Here is a 20,785-nt window from a genome sequence, read left to right on the forward strand (position 1 = left end):
TTTCCAGCAGCCAAGAAGAAGGGGGCAAAGGAATTTAGTGCATGGGGGTTGTTTGGGGAATCCAGAATGTTAAACAGAAACAGGGGTCGAGACTTCCCTTAAGCCAAATCTCTGTCCCTGTATTTTTCCTCTAGTGATGTTACTTCTTTCCAACTTATTTTCTCCTCCCTTCTCTCTCATCCCCGCCCTCCACCCCCTCACCAAGGAAGGAATTGGTCAGCTCCACCCAGTCAGCCCCCCATGGCTCCGCCTCCATTGGCTGGCCAAGAGTTAACAGCTGCACCTGTTGAGGTATACCCGCAGTTGCCGGCACCTGTACCTGCAGCCAATCAGCGCCAGTGTTGCCGTGAACCTACTGTCAGCAAAATCTCAACACCCAAACCTCAACATAAATCAAACACTTCCCTGGGCAGGGAATGTCTGTGTCAGGCCAGAATTAGAGACCAGCGGTCAGTAGAGCCTCCGTGCCGATTGATTCCTTGGAGCCTGGGAGCAGGAAGATGTCGAATGAACTTGAGTGAGTAAACATCAGCGGATGCCTGGCGCTCCCAGAGCGTGGAGGCTGGATGGGGCTTCTAGGAGGGGGGAGGGAGAGCAGGGAGGCCGGCGCCAGGATTCACACGGCAATTTGTAAGGGTAAATGAATGGGCTGACAATCCTGCTTTGGCGTGTGGAGGCAAGCCCGGGTCTCGAGGTAGGGCTGAGTGTTTCCCTGGGAAAATAGTTCTTCTCCTTCTCTCTGCTGAGCAGTTTCGAGCCACGTAGGAAAAAAAACACAGTACAGAAACTGTGAAGGTTTTTGGCACCACTCTTGGATACTCTAAAGGGGCTTTGGAAATCAGACAGCCCCAGCCCCATGGAGAGTCTCTTATCTTCTTGCCAAAAGGAACTTCTCTGAGGTGGTTCTAGGAGCTGTCTTAGGCAGTGCTGGGTTTCATCAAAGGTACTTGTTTTGTTGAGTTGGAACAATCCCAAGCGGGAAGGTGACAGTGTGGTGGCTGAACATGTGTAGCCTTGGCCATGGGCTTGCCTTAGATGAAAATCTAGGCTCTGTTCCTCCTGAGTTATGTGATCTTGGACAAAACTCCTTTAACTTATTTGATCTCCATTTTCCTCGTCTGGAAAATGGGAACAGGAGTGCTTTGTAAGAGTCTTGAGAGAGGTCTAAAGGATATAAAACACTTAGCGCAGAGCCAATGTCTGAAGATGCATTCAATAAAATGAGGTCAATTTTACTCAGCGGCAGTTCTAAGGCTAGGGAAGCTGAGTGGTTTTCAGTGAGGTCATCTCTGTTGCTGGCAGAAGACAGGTGCATTCCTGCCCACATCTGGGCTTCAGAGTCCTGACTGTCTGATGTAGACCTTCATTATAGAGTTCCCTGCTTCAGGTCCAAACCTCAGATAAAGAAAGTGGAATAAGGCTGCTTTAGACTAAGCTCAGGGAGCTGAAAGAAGCCAGATCTCTTAAACACTGACTCTTCTCTTCCTGCCACCCTCAGCGGTGAGTGGGCAGAGGCATGAGTAGGACAATTTGTTTTTCAAGCTTTTCCTCACAGATTGTTTCACAAACTTAAAAAGACCTACAGATAGAACTGTTGTTGGGCCCTGACTGCAGATAGGATTCCAAGATACTAGATAGATCTTGGGTTTGTCTGGGTTGACCCGCTACTATGGTTAAAGCACTAAAAACTGGGGTTCACAGGTATCAAGTGTCTTTTAAATAAATTCTCTGGGGTGACAACTGCACACTGGCTAGAAGAGGGTAGGGATTTGGGCTGATGTTCAAGTCCCAGCTCTGCCACTTATTATCTGTCTGACTTTGAGCAAGTGACTTCACCTGAAGCTGTGTTCCCTTCCCCTATCAATTTTGGCCAGCAGTGGCACTCACCTACCCCCATGGAGTTGCCAGCGATTTCAACAATTTACAATCACTGGCTGCTGTTTTCATAGGGGACAAGGTAATAACACCATAGCAACTTCATGGGGAAAAAAATCAGCAGTTGGGTATTTCTGAGCCCTCCTGCTTTTATTTTTCCATACTTTGAACTTAAAAGAAACTTTGAGATATGCTCCTATCCTCCATAGATCTGTTGGTTTAAACCACACGGGCTTGCAGACAGGAGCTACTCTTATTGGTCCTTGAAGGTTGTATGTGTCTTGAAGTTAGGTTCCTTGAACAGAAGGGTTTTCAGCTTGCCTACTCCTTAGCGTTTTGGGTTTAAAGTCAGATTTAAGGTACGGCAGTGAGGGAAGTCTGTACGCGCCAATGAATTGCAGACTAACACTAAAGCCACCTTTTGAGATGAGCCACCCTATGAATGTTCTGAGCTGCTGTGGTGGCCTTGATCGAGTGGCGTTTCCGATCGGAGGGCTGGTCCTCACAAGCATCTAGAGTTGAGATAAAGTGGCCTAAACGGTTTTTAGTCCTGGGGGTCTCAGGGGTAGTCAACCTAGCCTGGGACTCAGTTCTGCCACTTCCCAACTGCAAGCTCCTGGTGGATGTGTTGTCCTCCCGGCGCTCAGTTCCTCCTCTGTGACAGGGCTACCAGCACCTACCTGACTGGGGAGCCTGAGTTTGGAGCCGGAGCGTCCCCGAGGCCGGGCGGCCGATTGCTAGGCCTGGGGTGGGAGGCGGCACTGGGAAGGCCCGGCGCCGCGGAGCACCGAGGCCAGGAGGTGCAGTCAGAAACCTGCTCGAGGCAGTCGGTGGGTGGCGAGCGCCCAGGCCTTTCATGTGGTCAGGCCCAGCGCCGGGTGCTCTGCCAGCCAGCCAGCCCCAGGCCTAGGCCTGCCGCCGGGCAGCCTCGCCGTGCCCCACGCCAGCGCCTGGCCGCAAGGGACGCTGGGACTGCAGCCTGTGTGGCGGGGGAAACCGCCGGCGCCTGCGTGATGCCCGCTGCGCCTGCGTGATGCCCGCTGCGCCTGCGCACTGCCTGCCCTGGGCCTGAGTGGGCTGCGTGCTGGAGTCCTGTGGTGGCCTGAGAGGGGCAGGCGAGACGACCCCCCACCCATGGGAGCAGCAGTGACTTCCGGCCCCCCGGTGCTGTCCTGGGGGTCCTGAGGCCTCCCAGTGTGACCTGTACCTTCCCACCCGGCAGAGGACTGCTTCGCCTCACTGAGGGACTTGGCACCGAGTAGGTCCCGTCCAAGGGAGGTGGCGTGTGGAACCCTCCGGGCATCTTCCCGCAGCCAGCAGCAGCCCGGCCCCGCCCGCCCCCTCTGCTCTGAATCCCACCCCACCTCCCCAAACCCCGGGGAGAGGTGAGGGGGGGGCGGGGCGGCTGGGGACGCGTCCCTGGGCCCAGGCTTTCATCTGATCTCCCTGCAGTCGGCTCCAGACTGCCTGGAGCATTGAAAGAGTTAACCAGGAACGCCCCGCTGCGGTTTTGTGGTCGAAACCATGATTGCCAGGAGCAAATTTTTGTCATGCACAAGGTGTGTTATTAAAAGTCGGAATTAAGCTGCTGGTGAATGAAAAGTTAAAAGCCCTCATTAAGCTCGGGCTGTAAAACTGGGAAGCCTGGACACAACCATAACGGCCGAGAGGGAGTCTCTGCAGCCCCAGGGTCTGCAAGTGTGTGAGCCTGGGCCACTGGCCGCTTCTTAGAGCCATCCCCCACCCCCTACCTACCGCTCCCCGCCGCCCCCCTAGGCCACAGGGCTGAACAGTTTAGTTCCTCAGGACTTTCTGTTGGGTTAAATCAAAAGTAGAACACTCCTTTGAGTTCTGACCCCAGTCTGATACTATAACAAATACTTGCTGCCCTTATGGCTTTAATCTCTCTGAATAGCCCGAAGTGGGATTTTTGCTTGGGTTTACCTAACATCTACAAGAGGAGGTCTCACTGGGTCTTAATCACCAGCCACATCAATATGCTAATTCTTATGTACATAGACACTGAACTAAGACAAGGAGATAGGCTGATCTGTAGTTTTCTCAGAGTGGAAACATGTCGGCGAATTCTCTTCGCTGCTTCCTAGTTTACTGTAGGTGCCACATTTTATATACTTGTATTTTTGAAAGCCTCTGTTGCTTTTGGAAAGGGGAAGAGAGGGAGTCTTTTTTTTTTTTTTAAGAAGAGAATCATTAGTTCACTCAAGAGGGTGTTTTCAAAGTGTGCTCCCTATGTTGCCGTCATCATCTGGGAACTTGGAAATGCAAATTTTCAGCCCTACCTTAAACCCACTGAGTCAGACACTTTGGGGGTGGGGCTCGGCATTCTGTGTTTTAACAGGCCCTCCAGGTGATTCTGGTGCCAGTTTACATTTTGGAACCATTGCCCTAGAAGATCAGGCAGAGAACCAGGAGGCAGAAGGTCCCTAGATCCAGTGCTGACTCAGGGTGTAGTTATTGAGTCAGCAGGCTGTGAGCCCCGCTACAGGGTTACACCTGTGTTTAAAGCCCAGCTCTGCTACCCATGGATTGAGTGACTTTCCCACAGCTCTTTTAAGTGTCTGTGCCCATGTTTATAAAACAGTGATAACAACAACAACAACAAAAACCCCTCACAGGACAGGCACAAATGAGAAGGTGCGTGGCTTGACTGTATTAACTAAGTCAGTTCTTTTCCTTTCTTTTAACTTCCCTTTCTGGAATGGGAAACTCAGGTTCCCCATTTGTAAAATGCAGCAAAAGTACTCTGTGTGTGTGTGTGCCTTTTAAAGGGGTCAGCTGATCTAGTGAAAGTCTCAAAGAGAAATAATCTCACTGATGCTTGGTGTTATTTAACTGGGCCTTCCCAAGGGGTCAGCAAGATTTGGGAACTTTCAAGTGGCAGTTACCTTTGTGTCCTCATTGCTTAGCACGCGCCCTGTTACAAAGTAACCCTCAGTGAACCTTCATCAGAGAAACTGGTGAGCAAATGAATGAATGAGCCAGTAAAGGAATGAATGAAGGGATGTGGCACTCTGGTTTAAAGGTAGATTTCTTTCAAGTCATGGAGAGAAGATAGAAGCAATAGAGAAGTCTCACACCAGACAATTTTGCAAAGGGCAGAAGGTGAGTTTCCAGAGTAATTGGAAAAAGGCACCTAATTAATTGACACACTATGAAAAGTGTCTGCTGGGATCTGACCATCCTTAACTTGCCGGCCTGTTTCCAGTGAAGAAGCTATGGCTCCTGCCATCCTGGCTCAGAGTGTCCAAGCAACACATCTGCTTTATCTGCATGAATGCATTGTATCCTCACACTTCACAAAGTTCCTGCAAAGCTTCACAACAACAGTGGCTAGGAATTATGGTGTTGGCCTTTGGTCAGCCCTTAACAAAAGGTAGCTAATCTAGCATAATAATTCTGTGAGGTTAGCACTCTCCTCTGCCTACATTTTATAGGCAAGCCACTGAGGCACACAAAGATGCCAAGTTGTTTGCTTCAAGTCACACAGCTGGTAAGCAGCGGAGCTGTGGTAGAACACAGAGCCATGTCCTATACCATACTGTTTCTAACCCCACCCCCCACCAAGGAACCCTCAGCCCAGGTGGCAAGTTACAGACCTGTGCATCCAGAAAGCCAGATAGACTGGCCACTGACAGGCACACGAGCCCCCAAGTGTCCCTCTCGTTTTGGGACACACCTTGCATGGGGCTCACTGAAAATTTGATTCTTCTGGGAGCACCCAGTGGATGATCACTGCTGATGAGGCTGGTGCCTCATGGCGGGTTTGGCAAGTTGCTGACTGGGTGTATCTGGGTGTCAGCACCCAGCTCAGGTAGCCCCAGAACTGTTCCTCCTTGTGCTGGAGGGAAGGTAGACCCAGCTGGCCAAATCCATCCTTGGGCCAGGCACTTGTATAGGCAAGGCTTGAGATTAACTCCTTTTGGTGGTGGGTTTTCTTGCCCTTTCTGTATCTGTCCTTGTCCGTCTCAAGAGTCTACAGATGCCTGTGCCATAGGACAATGAACAAATTAAGCTCGGGATAGCAAGCCTGGGACTTTAGTCCCAATCCTCCTGGCCTAGGTTGTAAGTCATACCCCGTCTCTGGGATTCCATGTCTAATTCTGTTACCTAAATAGCTAGGAAATGATCCCAAAGGGTCTTGAGGCAGTAGTTTCCGTAGGAGTTCAAAGCAGCCCTTGAGGTCAGACACCTGCTGGGATGAAACCCTGCCTCTCCACTCCCAGTCCTCTCCTTGCTGGTGCTCACAGTGATACATGCTGGAGTCAGGAGGCTGAGGCTGACTGAACACCCAGCAGCCGGCACCACACCCCTTCCGAGCTGTAGGCCCAGAAGAAACTGCTGGGGAAAGGCCCCACCCACCTGATACCCCTGCTGGGACAGTTTCCACTTCCCTCAGCAAGCCAGGCCTAGCAGCTAGACAATGAGTTCCTCCTCTGTCTCTCAAACTTATTCCCAACTCTTCCTGGATGGAGGGAAGCTCCGAGGAGGCAGCATTGTGTGGGATTCTTGTGTGTGTGTGTGTGTGTGTGTATGCGCGCGTGCTGGTACTGGGTCTTAAACTCAGGACCTGGATGCTATCTTCCTTAGCTTTTACATCAAGGCTGGCACTCTGCTACTTGAGCCACAACACCACTCCTAGATTTTTGCTGGTTAATTGGAAATAAGAGTCTTGTGGACTTTCCTGTCCTGGCTGGCTTCAAACTGTGATCCTTAGATCTCAGACTCCTGAGTAGCTAGGATAACAAGCATGATCCACCGACACACATCAGCTGTGTGTGGGGTTTTGATACTGGGATATGCAGACATCAAGATAACCAGTTGGGTGGGTGGCCTTGGGCAAGTCAGTATCTCTGTCCCTGGTTATTTTTCTGTTATCAAATATGGATAGTCATATCTTTCCTCCCCACCTTTCAGGGGCGTTGCAGGATCTAGGTATGACAGATGTGTGACATATAATATGCTGAAAAATATAACACACCATGCAAATGCAATGGATTATCAAATCTCGGACTTGAGTTGCCTCCTCAGTGGGCTGGCCTTCCTTGAGCAAGCTGTCATATGCAAAGCATCTGGCTCATATCTGACACACAGTAGGCGGACAAGCTCTGGGAGCTGTCCAACACTATAGACTTTTGCTCTTCCCTTCCTCTGTAAGGTCCAGGGTACACTCCACCCACGTCTCTCCCGCCTCTTCCTGGCTACCCATCTTCTCAACAAACATCCATCCCAGGGCTTGGGCAGCTCAGAGGCCTTCCAGCTTTTCCTCCATAGCATTCTTCACCTATCTCATACTCACTGTTTGTTTTTGTGGTCATGTCTTTTCTCCTGTCCACTGAAGCGTATCTCCATGACAGCCGGGAAAGCCTTGTCTTACCCTCCTGGGACAGTCTGGCCCATAGTAGTTACCTGATAAGTATTTACTGAATGATGGATGGGTGCTATGAAGGGGTGTGTGTGTGTGTGTGTGTGTGTTTGCTTTTCTTTTCTCTCCCCTACATTCTTGGTGGAAAAGTGACTAGTTACAGAGTTCCCAGGCCAGATCCCCAGGTCACCAAATGTCTCTGTTGTCTGCTTCTGAGCTGCAAGGTACAATAATAACACACTGTATGTTGGGAGGCTCCATGAGAAAATGAATATGAAAGTCAAGTCAGGGGGTTATTAGACTATCTCTTTGCTTTTGATTCAGAGCTGGGTTCACAGACAGAAGGCTTGGAGGGTGGTGGTAATTTAAGAACCTCGGGCAGAGTCTGTCCTTCACTCTCATACTGGGGTTCTAGGATGTTGGTGGAGATGATGGTCATTATTTACTGAGTGATTATTTCTGACAGGCTCTAGGCTAAGCACATTGCTTACACTAATGTACTTAATTCTCTTAACGACCAAAGACATGAACTCAACTCTAAAGTAGCCATTCCTCCTGACTCCCCATTATATCCTACGTTCTAATCTTCTTCACTTCTCATCATGAGCTAAAATTAACTCATTTACCTACTCATTTACAATCTGTCTTCTCCAATTAGACTGGAAGTTCCATGGGAGCAAAACCTTATCTTGTTCTTGGCTGAGTTCCCAGTATTCGTAGCTGAGTAGCACACAGGAGTCACTCAATAGACCCATTTCACTAGCCAGGAAATGACTGAGAAGAACTAAGTGCCTTACTCAAGGACATACAATTACCGAATTCATGGGCTGTGTCCTTGGACTTTCTCCCATGGTGCAGCGGCCCCCCACACCAAAGATGTGAGGTCAAAAAGGTTTCCTGAGGCTAAGATATCTCCTCCCACTGCCCTTTCCCATCCTGCTTTCATCTTCTGATGGCTCAGGAGTTCTGTCTTGGACAACAGCAAAGACTTTGTGTAGGCCCTAGGGAAGATGACCTCATAAGACAGAAACACCTGGTTTCCCCTTCAATTCCTTTTCTAAACCCTTGTCACATCCATCCTGAGTCAACTCCTGGGCCTTCTTCTCAGCCCTCATTCTGATTTTTCAGAGAGGAAAAAAGTTCTTGGATTTCAAGGTTGGATACACAATTCAAGGCTAACCTTGAAAGTCTTAGCCAAGGCTTTCTGAATGCTTCATCTTAGCACATGAGGTTGACAGGCAGTGCAACCAGGCCTGGAGACCAGAGCTCCTGGCACCTGGCCAGAAGTTGCCAGTCATCATCTTGCCTTCCTTCTCAGTCCCTCCTGCCTGGTGTGGGTGGGAAATTCCTTTCTGCCTTGCAACAGAATTGGTTCAGTGTATTCCAGAGGAAGGAAATTTCCAGATTAGGAAAGGTATCTAGACAGGAGGGTAGCACAGAGTAAAGAGCGGCATCTTGGAATCCAGCAGTCCAGGGTTCAAGCTGAGCCTTCATTATTTACTTGGCTGAGTGATTTTCAGCAGATGATATTGCTCCTTTGAACCTCAGTTTCTTATTTTCTAAAAGCAGGTGCTAATTCCTGTTTTTCAGGGCTGTTGTGTATGGTAGAGGAGATGCCAGGCAAAAACAGTTGGTCCAGTGTCTGCTGGTAAAATACTTAAGACATGGTAGCAGCTATCCATTAAGGAATTGGGCTTTGGGGTTCTAGGAGGGCTTGTTGCAAACCCCAGCAGATCAAGATAGTGTCCCAGGTGAACAGAAAACATTCCATCTAGAAATAGAGCTGTCGCTCAAAGTGGTAGAGCACTGCCCTTGAACAAAGATGTTCAAGGGGTAGCACCTAAGCCCTGAGTTCAAGCCCCACGGCTGACAAAAGTAAAAAATAAAAATGGTGAACTGGGAAGAGAATGAGGGAAGGGGATGACACTGTCCCAAAAGAAATGTACTCTTTACCTGACTTATATAACCAGAACCCATCTGTACATCACCTTTATAATAATAATTTAAAACATTAAAAAAATCTATCTTTTTGCTTAGGGTATGACTTTACCATTGTCTTGTAAAACTTAGTTTTATAAAGGTCCAGATTAACTGATAGCCTACCACTGATAATAACTTATTCTACTAGCCAGAAGATCATAACAGACACCCAGATCTTCCCCTGTTCCCATGGCCACGTCTTAAACATTTTGTAGTCCCGTATCCAGCTCAGAGCAGGCCTGGAATGTGGTGGTAGCATGTGGGCATTCAGTACTCCTTGTGTGCCAGGTACAACTCTGGCCATCCTTCCTTCCTTCTTTCCTTCCTTCCTTCCTTCTTCCTCTTTCGCTTTCTCTTCCTCTTTCCTTTTCTCTTTCTTCTTCTTTCTCTCTTCCTCTCTTCCTCTTTCTCTCTTCCTCTTTCTTCCTCTTTCTCTCTTCCTCTCTTCCTCTTTCTCTCTTCCTCTTCCTCTTTCTCTCTTCTTTTCTCTCTCTTTCTCTTTCTCTCTTTCTCTCTCTCTTTCTCTTTTTCTCTTTCTCTTTCTTTCTCTTTCTCTCTTTCTCTTTCTCTCTTTCTCTTTCTCTCTCTTTCTCTTTCTCTCTCTCTCTCTTTCTCTTTCTCTCTCTTTCTCTTTCTCTCTTCCTCTTTCTCTCTTCCTCTTCCTCTTTCTCTCTTCCTCTCTTTCTCTTTCTCTCTGTGTCTCTCTTGCTTGTTTTTGGTGTGTGTGTGCCAGTACTACAGCTTGAACTCTTGAACTCAGGGCCTTGTACTTTTGCTTGCCTTTTTCACTCAAGGTGAGCCACAGCTTTTCGCTTCCAGCTTTTCACTTGTTAGTTGGAGATAAGAGTTTCTCAGATTTGTTTGCCCAGGCTGGCTTCAAACCTCAGTCCGCAAATCAAGCCTCCCTACCAGTTAGGATTATAGCCATGACTGCCAGCACCCAGTATGAACATTCTTCAAGTGTCAATGCGCTTAGTCCTCATAACCTTACATAATGGATACTTTTATTAGACTTATTTGCAAATGACAGGAATGCTGAGTCCTAGTGGTTCTTGTTGAAATGTGGGGGCTTGGGGGACAGGTGGGGTCTATCGAGCAAGCACCCCTTGGCTTTTCCTGACCTCCTTACATTAGGAGTTCCCTTCAACCCAGGGTGGGGATAGGGGCAGCCACTCTTGGCTTATTCAGTGAGTTCTTCTAACCCCAGGCCAGGGAAACAAGGGTGGGGGGTGTCTTTCCTCACCTCTCTGTCTTGAGGCGTCTTGATTTATAGCGACAGAAACTTGGGCTGTGCCTCCCTCTCTGTGCCCCTAGAGCAGGCAGGCTTCTATTATGTCTTTTTCCAGAATGACAACTCCTTGCCTCCCTTTCAGGGCTCACAGCCTATACCTGAGACCCAGGGGAAGGAGGGGTGCTGTTCTTCTGGGTGAAGCCTCCAGGAGAGCTGCCCTCCTCAGAACCCACTGTTTGCCTAGGTCTGGCCTGGCCTCTGTTTGCCACTGTGATTCAGAAAATAGCGGCCAAGCCACTGGGTAGCAGGTGGGCACTTCCTAAGGGGCATGGCTCACGAAGGTCCTTGCCCACCCACTGGTCTGTCACCGGAAACTCTGGCACTAAAGCATTGCCTTCGCTGGTGGAGATGCTCTCCTTGTGTCTGAACAGAGTGTGGCTGAGCAAAAAGTGTCTTGGTGTTTGATAAACTAAGTTTAAGTCTCAGTTGTGCAGTGAATCATCTGGGTGATCTTGCATTGTCTTGTCCTCTCCAAGTCTTAGCCTCTTTACTGTGAGTCTCAGCACCTGATTTTTACCTTCTTTTGGTCCGCAAGAAGCAGAGCTAACCAAGGGACAGCATTGTATATGCCGTGGTAAATGGCACCCACATTGTCCTTGTGTCCCTAACATTGATTGGTAAGTCGGTCAGGCCCAGGTAGAAAGGGAGGCTGTGGTGCTCGCTTTGTCTGGGCCCAGGTAGAAAAGGAGGCCATGGTGCTCGCTTTGTCTGTAGCCATCCTCTCTCTGTCTCCTCCACACACTCTGCTTTGCAATGAACTTGACTAGAACTTCACTCAGGACTTACCCATGATGCCCAGAGTGTAGTCTCCAGACTACCACCAGCCGCAGCACCAGGGAAGTTACTAGAAATTAAGTCTCAACTACCTCACACCAAGGGAATCAGAATCTTTAGGGCCCAGTAGTCAGGGTAAAAAGCCTACTGTAACCTCACGTAGCTCACTTCTGCAAACACTATCCAGGACTTTCCCAGTCTCCTGCCGGAGCCTGGGCCGCTCCCTTACAGGGACCTTGTGCTGCTCCCCTATCTTTCTGTGCTTTGATGTGCTCCGTTGTCAAAGAAAAACCAGAACCTGTAGCTGAGAATTCAGTGAGATGACAGTTCATGACAAGCAGTTAGGTCAGTGCCTAAAACATGGTCAGTGTTCAAGAAAGATTAGATGCTATTTTTCTCATTCTTTTTTAAAATCTGTTATGTCCTTCTTCCAGCTTCTCCTCCCTCGTTTGTTTTTTTTTTTTACTTTTTTTAGCTTTAAAGGTTTATTTTCACAATGGAGAAAGGTCAAAATGGTTAATATAAGGATAAGCTTTTATCTTATGAATTTCAATAAAAGAACACATTAAACCAAAGAGAAGCAGAAGTAAGAATAAAGATAAGGGCTGGGAATGTGACTTAGTGGTTGAGTGCTTGCTTGTCTAGCATTCATGAAGCCCTGGGTTTGATTCCTCAGTACCACATACATAGTAAAAGCTGAAAGTGGCACTGTGGTCAAGTGGCAGAGTGCCAGCCTTAGCGGAGAGGCTCTGGGACAGTTCCCAGGCCCTGAGTTCAAGTCCAGGACCCGCAAAAAAAAAAGAATAAAAGAATAAGGATAATACAGAATCAATGAACTAAAGCAGAAGTCAGCAAAGTGACTAGACAAAAATCTAAAACAAAGAGGTCACAGAACATGATATGAAACTCAGTTTCCAGCATGCATAAAGTGTGGATTAGAACACGGGTGTACTCATTCATTTACTTGCCATGGGTGGCTGCTCTTGAGCTGCAGCAGCAGAGTTGAGTAATAGTCACACAGACAATGTGGCCTGCAAAGTCTGGAATACTTACTGTATGGCTTTTTATTTTAATTAATTAATGTATTTTTATTTATTTATTGTCAGTTCTGGGGCTTGAACTCTGGGCCTGGGCGCTGTCCCTGAGCTCTTCAGCTCAAGGTGAGCACTCTACCACTTGAGCCACAGCACCATTTCAGATTTTCTGATGGTTTATTGGAATAAGAGTCTCACGGACTTTCCTGCCTGGGCTGGCTTTGAACAGTGATCCTCAGATCTTAGCCTTCCGAGTAGTTAGGATTACAGGCATGAGCCACTGGTGCCCAGCACCGTATGGCTTGAGATATATTTGTAAGATATATTAAGTAGGTAGGTTTCATTAGGTAGCTGATGAAGAGAACACCACGCGCTATTCAGGCAGGAAAAGAAGTTTATTTATCAGACTGCTGCCCCCATCATGCATGGTGGAGAGGCATGGCTGAAAAAAGGGAAGACCCACCTCCAGGCCAGCACTTATCTAGGCCAGGGACAGGAAGAGGTGTGGCTAGGTGGAAGAAAGGTGTGGCTGCACCAGATCTAGATGTGACCTAGCAGAAGGGGGAGGGGACTGCTTCTAGGTGTGCCAGTTACCTAGGTAACAGATACTGGGTGGAAACTTGAGCCAAGAGGTAGGGAGGTGTCTCCCTCATTTCTCCCTCATTTCTGATCAAAAAGATTCCCAGCACTGAGTGTCCCCAACTGAGGCTCTTTCCTGTACACTCTTCCTGGCCCCTCTCCTTGGGCCCTTGTGTTTTTCTCTTAGCTTCCACCTTGCCTTTGCCCAGGCTTTCTGGGCACCATGCCCAGGTCCTTCTATCTCCGTGTACTCTGCAACTTTTGTTCTACTTCATGCCAGGAGAGCAGCTACTCAAGACCCTGTGGTCCATGTTGGTCTGAGATACCACTTCTTGAAACCAAACTTTCTCATGGGCTTCTTGGTCTTGGAGCTCTCTGCCTGTCACTGGCCAGCTTTCCCTTGATCTGCGGCCTTCTAGCTCTGTCATGGTCTTGACTTCAGAAGAAGACATGCTGGGTGATGTGGAAGTTCAGTTCTTCCCAGTGGCAGTCCATTGTCATTTCCCATCCTGCTTCGGTAATTCCCCTTGAACAAATATCTACAGTGGCAGTGCTTCACTGACTGCCTCAGGGCTGGCTTCGCAGTCTTGTGTTGTAGGTGAGGGGACCGAGGTCCAGGCCTGAGGTTTCAGCCTGGCAGTACTGGCACTGATCTAGCTTCACTGTTTACATCTGCTCCATGCCCCAGCATGGCCTAACGCTGGCAGAAGCAGCAGCTTCCAGTTTCCAGGACTGGGAACTCACTTCCTGCGCTCCATTCAGAGACCTTCCTCCGAGACAACTTAATGGGACTCTCCTTATTGCCTTCAGTTTCAGGTCTGTGCGGTTGCTAAAGAATGACCCCATCAACTTCCAGAAGTTTCCCTACACTAATGAGGATGAGGCCTGGAAGACATACCTGGAAAACCCCTTGACAGCTGCCACCAAGGCCATGATGAGAGTCAACGGAGACGATGACAGTGTTGCGGCCCTGAGCTTCCTCTACGATTACTACATGGTACCTTCACGCCCCTGGTGGGCCCCCTCTGGTGAATGTGGGTCTCTGCTTTCAGGCTGAGCAGCCCACCATGACCATCGCCAGCCCCTCATCTCTGCAACTTTGCATCTTTTGCTCTCTTCCTCTTTCTTCTTTAAGCCCTACTTCCCTGCTGGGTAGTAGTTTAAATATTGCCTTATCCTTTTGTGGAAGGAGAGAAGGCTTTTGGGGGACCCGTATTCTGTGCCTCCTGCTGACATTCCCAGCAGTCTTTGTCCTCTTTGCCTCCATCCTTAGAAACTTACTGCGTGCTCATTGGTTTCTCCTTCTCCCCTTGAGAATGACCTTGAGAATGTTCCTGGAGGCAGGCACACCTGTGAGCATTACTAAGTCACCATAGCCCACTCAGCCTGCACAGCAAGCTTTGCTTAGATGGATGCCTGATTTGGCTTGGCCAAGTGCACTCAACACAGCAACCAACCAACCCACCACCCTTTATATCCTGAGCCTTGGATATATCAGCCTTCTTAACCCACTTGTCCAGCCCATCTGAGGCATCCCCTCTGCTCTGAACCTGTGCCCTTCCTTCAGGGCATCTCCCATGGCCCATTAGATCACTCAGATGCCATGGTCCCACATCCCTTCTCTCCCCTGAGTGTCTCTCACTGTGCTTCCTACCTCTGCTACCATACTGACATTCACTGTTTCCTAATTGTTTTCAGGGTCTTGACTCTGACCTGGGAAACCAATGTCTCCGGAGAACAGTAATTAGTTAGCAACCAAAATATGATACACACACACCCATTCCCAGACCCAGTACCTGTGCCAGACATTACATCTTCATGGAGTGTATAGAAGGCTCCAGTATCTTTGTCAGCCCAGGGCTCTAGGCAGCCTGCCCCATCAAGCTAAACTTACCAGTCCATCTGCTGGGGAGTCTGAGGCCTTGTCAGGCTACAAACCAGCACTGTGACTCTGGCCATGTAGGACTGATGGTAACCAATGTTGCTTCTTGCTGGACACTAGGTTCCTCCCTTGTCCTCGCCAGAGGTTTGTGATTAAGAGTCACTAAACAGGGTTGGAGTCTTGATAGAGACTTTTTTTGGCCTTAGGGACAAGTAAGTGTTTGAAGATAGAGTAATGTTATAATCACAGAGGACATGTTTCCATAGCCTGCTCTCTGCCACTAGGGCCTGTTCTGGGCAATTCTGAGGTTGCTATTCTTACAGCACACCCCCTCCCATCTCCCCACCCGTTACAGATGAGGGAGCAAGACATACAAGGGCCAAGTATCTGGCCCAAGCCCACATAGGCCTAGGAATCAAACCAAGATATCTAGATGCCAAGCCCATACTCCTAAGTACCAAGACGGTAGAATCTTTCTGGGCCTCATCCCTGCCTCCATGAAGTTATGATGTTTGTAAATGCCTCAGTGGGTGTGTGGGTTAGAGAGCGGGTAGAAGTATGTAGTACAAGGTCTAGCATATAGAAAGTACTTGCTTTTTCAAATTAGTATATCTTCATAATCTCCTCAAGTAGGTGTTACATTCCCTTACTTGACTTTTGAGGAAACTGTATCTCAGATAGATGCAGTCATTTGTCCAAAGTCACAGAGGCCTTTGAAGCAGTAAAGCTAGGGCATTAGCCCAGCCTGCCTCACTCCAAACCCCACGCTCCCTAACTGCTAAGCTTGTGTACCTCTTCCTGCCCCGACTTGCTGCTCAGACTCAATGGTGGCTAGAGCAACATGAGGGGCCCATGAGCTTCCTCCAAGTGTCCCAGAGCCTGGCTGCAGGCACAGTTTGGAAGCTAAGGCTCTTCCCAGCCAGGCTGTAGCCAAGGACCATGAGTAAATCCCTCCTTCCATCTTTTCAGGGCCCCAAGGAGAAGCGGATACTGTCCTCCAGCCCGGGGAACCGGACCGACCAAGGAAAGAGGTAAGGCCACTGCACCCTCCCTCCACCCCACCTCAGCACTGGTGGACTTCCCGGGGTACCACCAGGGCTCAGGGAAGTGTTTTAGTTTCTTTTAAAACCAGAAGAAAAGTGTTACTCTAAGCCAGCCTGGTTAATCTGTCATTATACTGATATATATGTATAAAATATTTCAAACTATTTTGGAAGGGGTATGGAAGGCAGAAGAGCCAGGCCCCAGAAAATTATAGTGAAACTGTGCCTGAAAACACACACACACACACACACACACACACACACACACACACACACACACACACACACACACACACACACACACACACACACACACGCCTTTAGGCCATGTGGGTCGTCTTTACTGAAAACAAACCTCAAAGCTACAGTAGTGGAAAAGCCTTGAAGGCAGATTTTCTGTCACAGCTCCAACCCCCCCCTCCTGTCCCTGGGGAAGGGACATCTGAGTTCCTGGGCTTCTCTGGCCTATGCCTGGTATCCGTGCCTCATGGCATCAGTGTAGGCTCAGGCTGTGTACATAGCCAGGTGGGCCAGGAACCTTGTCCCTGCCCCGACTGTCTCCTTCCTGGCCACCATCTCAGAGATGTTGTGAGGGCTTCTGCTGGCCCTTCTGAGTCTTTCCACGCCTTCTGGAAAATCCAGATCACCGAGGGGCATTGCTATTCTTCTTGGGGGCTCGGTGTGACTGTGCAGCTAGCTCAGGCCACTGCCAAGTACGACCGGAATGGTAGGTTGAGGCACACAGGAGCTTTTCTCAAAACGAGTTTTATAAGGGTTAGTAACTCTTCTGATTCCAAAAGCAACACCTATTTCCTGAAAACGATTTAGACTGTAAGAACACCTAAAAGTAAAAATGGCCTGCAATCCTAGGCCCAGCTCCCTTAACCCGTCTCCCCTTGCAGTTTGGAGTCTATCCTTGCAGCCCTCTTTCTCACCATTCATGAACTGTATCCCAGGTAGGACAGGGCCTCCGTGCAGGCCCAGAGGCTGCCTCATTACAGTTGTTCTCAAGTGGACAGTTTTGATTCTGGCTAAGAAATAAGTGATCAAACTTTCAGGTTATTTGTTTAACTAAAAGTCCCATCATAGTTAAACAAGGCATTTCCCCTTCAACCCCCAGTGTGTCTGGGGTTCCACCTCCCGCACCCTCCTCCTCTCATTCCTGTGACCAATCAAACCTCTGCACAATCTTTCTTGTAGCTGGGAATCGGAAAGGGTCAGTGTGTCAGCAATGGTCACCCTGTGTCTAGCCGAAGACCCCACCTTCCCCCAAGAGCAGAAGCACCTTCACCTGTTCCCCCTTTTGCCAGGCACTATCACGGCGTGGAATATGAGATGGACCTCGCCCCTCTCGAAAGCCCCACGCACCTCATGAAGTTCCTCACAGAGAATGTGTCTGGAAGCCCAGACTACCCAGACCTGCTCAAGAAGAACACACTGATGAGCCTGGAGGGGGCCGGGCCCACCCCTGGCAGGCCAGCCTCCCTCCCCGCCGGCCCCAGCAAGCTAGAAGCCAGCTCTGTGGACAGTTACCTCTTGCCCACCAGTGATATGTATGACAGCAACTCACTTAATTCCTTGTTTGAGAGCATTCATGGGGTGCCACCCACACAGCGCTGGCAGCCAGACAGCACCTTCAAAGACGACGCACAGGAGGTGAGGGCCTACCCCAGGATATGTGTGTGCATGCACAGGAAAAGGTCAGAGCTTTGCAGTTTACAGGAGAAAGAGTCCTAGAGCTGAAGCCGGGCTGCCATGTTTGGTTGTCCCAAGTTGTACACTAAACATTTTGTACAGCTATCTGCGCCTCCCTGGACTGAGGCCTCTACGGCCTAAAAAACAGTGATTCAGTAGGATGCTGGTGGCTCACACCTGTAATCCTAGCTACTCAGGAAGCTGAGATCTGAGGATCGCAGTTCAAAGCCACTCTAGGAGGGAAAGCCTTTGAGACTCTTATCTCCAATTAAGTACCAAAAAAGCTCCAAGTGGAGTTGTGGCACAAGTGGTAGAGTGCTAGCCTTGAGCAAAAGAAGCTCAAAGGCAGTGCCCAGGCCCTGAGTTCATGCCTCAGGACACCCCACATGCAGCCCTCCCCCCCTACACACACAGTCATTCATTCTCTCTGGATTGTGTTTCTCTGCAGTTGCCACTCTTCCCAGATATCCTGAAAACATCCCCGGAACCCCCCTGTCCAGAGGACTATCCTAGCCTCAAGAGGTAACCGGACCCCCTGGACCCTTGGCTACCTGGGCAAGTAGGCACCAGGCTGCAGACAGAGTCTCCCAAAAGTCCCCAGGACATAGCAGGCATGGCCGGGGGTAAAGGAGGGAACAAAGGCAGCCGGGGCAGGAGAGAAGGATTTCCACATTCCTTCACAGGCTGGGCCAGGGAACCGAGCACCCAGCACTGATAGAATACTGAAGTTCTGTAGTCCTTTGTCCCCTGTAGCTTTGAACATCTCTCTTTCACCAGGAGCGTGGCTCAACAATGCCACTAAAAAGCCCAAAGTGTATATATAAACTAAGGCACAAGGGGGACCAAGGAGACTTAGAAGGTCATGGAGAAAGGCTGTGACAGAGACTGGGGCTTCTAGTCCTAGTACCCCCCTAAGCACCCCCCAATACCCTCTGCCTGGAACCTGCCTTAAACCGCCTCCCCCCACTTTCCCTACAGTGACTTTGAGTACAGCCTGGGCTCCCCAAAGGCCATCCACATCAAGTCTGGAGAGTCACCCATGGCCTACCTCAACAAGGGCCAATTCTACCCCGTCACCCTGCGCACACCAGCGGGAGGCAAAGGCCTTGCACTGTCCTCCAACAAAGTCAAGGTGCGTTGCCCTGGAGCAGCTTGGAGACTGGGTGGGGTGAGATCACCAGGGCCCTGGAGGACAGAGGCTGCAGGGCCAGGCCTCCAGACCAGGCTCTGGGGAGGGAGTGGGAGTCAGGGTCCCCAGCTGGAGGGTGACGTGGCCTCCGGTCTGCAGAGCGTGGTAATGGTCGTATTCGACAATGAGAAGGTCCCAGTGGAGCAGCTACGCTTCTGGAAGCACTGGCACTCCCGACAGCCCACGGCCAAGCAGCGAGTCATCGACGTAGGTGAGTCCAGAGCCTGCCCAGCCCCCGCCCCAGCCCCAGCCCGGCCCCAGGTCAGATCTGAGGTGGCATCAGCTGCCAAAGCAGCAGCTCTTTTCTGCTATGCTTGGGGCTCCGGCAGCTGGGGAGGGGGAGCCGATGGCCCTGTGTTGGCCTGCCCCAATCACATGAAGGCCCAGTCCAGGCTCTGGCTCCATCTCTCTCTCTCGCTGGCCATGTGGCCTGTGTTGCCTCCCTTTCTCGAACCTCAGTTTGTCCAGCCTTCCACATAGAAAGAGACTTACTGACCACGCGCCCCACAGTGCTGATCGCTGCTTGGGACTGTGCATGCTGGAGCACATGAACAGATGAGGGACTGTTCTGTGGCTCAGATGGGAAGTCAGACAACACAGTGTTCTGGAGCCAGAGAGACCTATGCTCCAGCCTTACTCTGCCTTTTATTCGCTGTGTGATTTGGGCAAGTAACCACACCTCTCTTGAGCTTATTTTCCTCCTGTGTAAGCTCAATATCTGCAGAAAAGTTACGAGGGGTAACAGAGCTTGCTGTACCGCATGTGTTCACGAACTGGGGGTCCTGACCCTGAGGGTGGGGCTAGGCCTTCAGATAAGTCTACTGTCCAGGTCGGACATCTTCCACTCTACAAGTTAGGACACAAGGTTCCCTGTTACTCCTGGACCAGAGCCAGGTCCCCGGGGGAGGGGAGGCCCGGCCCTTCTCTCCATGCCCTGAATCCCTTCCTTCCTGACTCTCATGGCCTCCTGCACTTTCAGCTGACTGCAAAGAGAACTTTAACACTGTACAGCACATTGAGGAGGTGGCCTACAACGCACTGTCCTTCGTGTGGAATGTCAATGAGGAGGCCAAGGTCAGTGAGGACGTCCGTGGGCTGGGGAGGGGCCACCGAAAAACCCCAGGCCCCAGAGAAAGGTTTACCAGCAGCCAGGATTGTGGCCTCGACTGTGATGAGGGCCCTGGTGAAGAGGCAGCATGCAGGTAGTGAGAAGGTGGGGCTCTGGGCTAGACAGGCAGGTTGAAGCCCAGCCCTTCCATTGGCCAATCATGTGACTTTGTCCCTCTGAGCCTCCGTGTATTAGCTATCAGAATATAATCACAGTGCCAGGGAACCCCGCGTGGTGAGGATCAGGTAAGATAAGGACATGGTAGAACACAGGCCTGGCACATACACTGTGGCTATGGGTATCCATCCAACCCAGCCCATATACCAGAAAGGAAATGGAGCCTAGAGCAAGGTGACCACAGGTCCCTGGTAGCGTGTGACTTTTAGGCCAGTACCAGTTTGCCAAAGTGCTCAGGAGTGTGGAAGATGAGGGCTCTGTCCCAGGGCCTCACTTCTTGGAGCCCTTGGGCAAGACACTGCTGTACTTGCTGGGTTTGGGGGAAGAGTGGGGAGGATTGCATAAGATCCCATGTGTACGAGCAGCTGGAACACGTAGATCCTCGGGCCCAGAGGGGTGGCCAGGGAGATGAGGCTGGTGGCTTCCTTCAGGCTAGCGAAAGCCATGGACCTTCCTCCAGCCCAGCCCCAGTACCTGGCTACCTGGTGGTCTCTGCTTGGAGAGTTGATGTAGAAAGGGCACTTGTATGGGAGTCAAGGGCTGACTGGATGTCCCACCACCACACACAGCTGAGTCTCACTGCCAGGGCTAGGTCTATGCATGTCAGAGGCCTCTGCACCCCCCACCTCCCCTCCCCCCCCCAAGCTGAGGGGCTGAGGGACAGCCAGGCTGCAGAGAAACTGGGGGGAAGGAGTTCAGGAAACAAAGGGAGGCCCCAGGCCGGATGGTTATTATTCAAACAGAGCCAGGGGCTGCAGGAGGGGCTGGGCAAGTT

General features: G+C 50.2%; 1 protein-coding gene across 1 annotated transcript in view; it reads left to right on the forward strand.

Annotated features, from left to right (window-relative positions):
* The first annotated feature begins 286 nt into the window (after positions 1-286).
* Grhl3 (grainyhead like transcription factor 3) overlaps positions 287-20,785 on the forward strand; it is a 32,168-nt gene continuing 11,669 nt past the window's right edge. The window contains exons 1-8 of the mRNA XM_042688645.1: positions 287-517; positions 13,727-13,913; positions 15,768-15,829; positions 17,152-17,497; positions 17,985-18,058; positions 18,515-18,668; positions 18,825-18,936; positions 19,705-19,799. Of these exons, the coding sequence (XP_042544579.1) occupies positions 501-517; positions 13,727-13,913; positions 15,768-15,829; positions 17,152-17,497; positions 17,985-18,058; positions 18,515-18,668; positions 18,825-18,936; positions 19,705-19,799 (1,047 nt within the window). The 5' untranslated portion in view covers positions 287-500. The remainder of the gene's footprint in view (positions 518-13,726; positions 13,914-15,767; positions 15,830-17,151; positions 17,498-17,984; positions 18,059-18,514; positions 18,669-18,824; positions 18,937-19,704; positions 19,800-20,785) is intronic.

This window comes from Dipodomys spectabilis, unplaced genomic scaffold, assembly GCF_019054845.1.
Source record: "Dipodomys spectabilis isolate Male_0828 unplaced genomic scaffold, ASM1905484v1 ptg000118l, whole genome shotgun sequence".
NCBI classification, from domain to species: Eukaryota; Metazoa; Chordata; class Mammalia; order Rodentia; family Heteromyidae; genus Dipodomys; species Dipodomys spectabilis.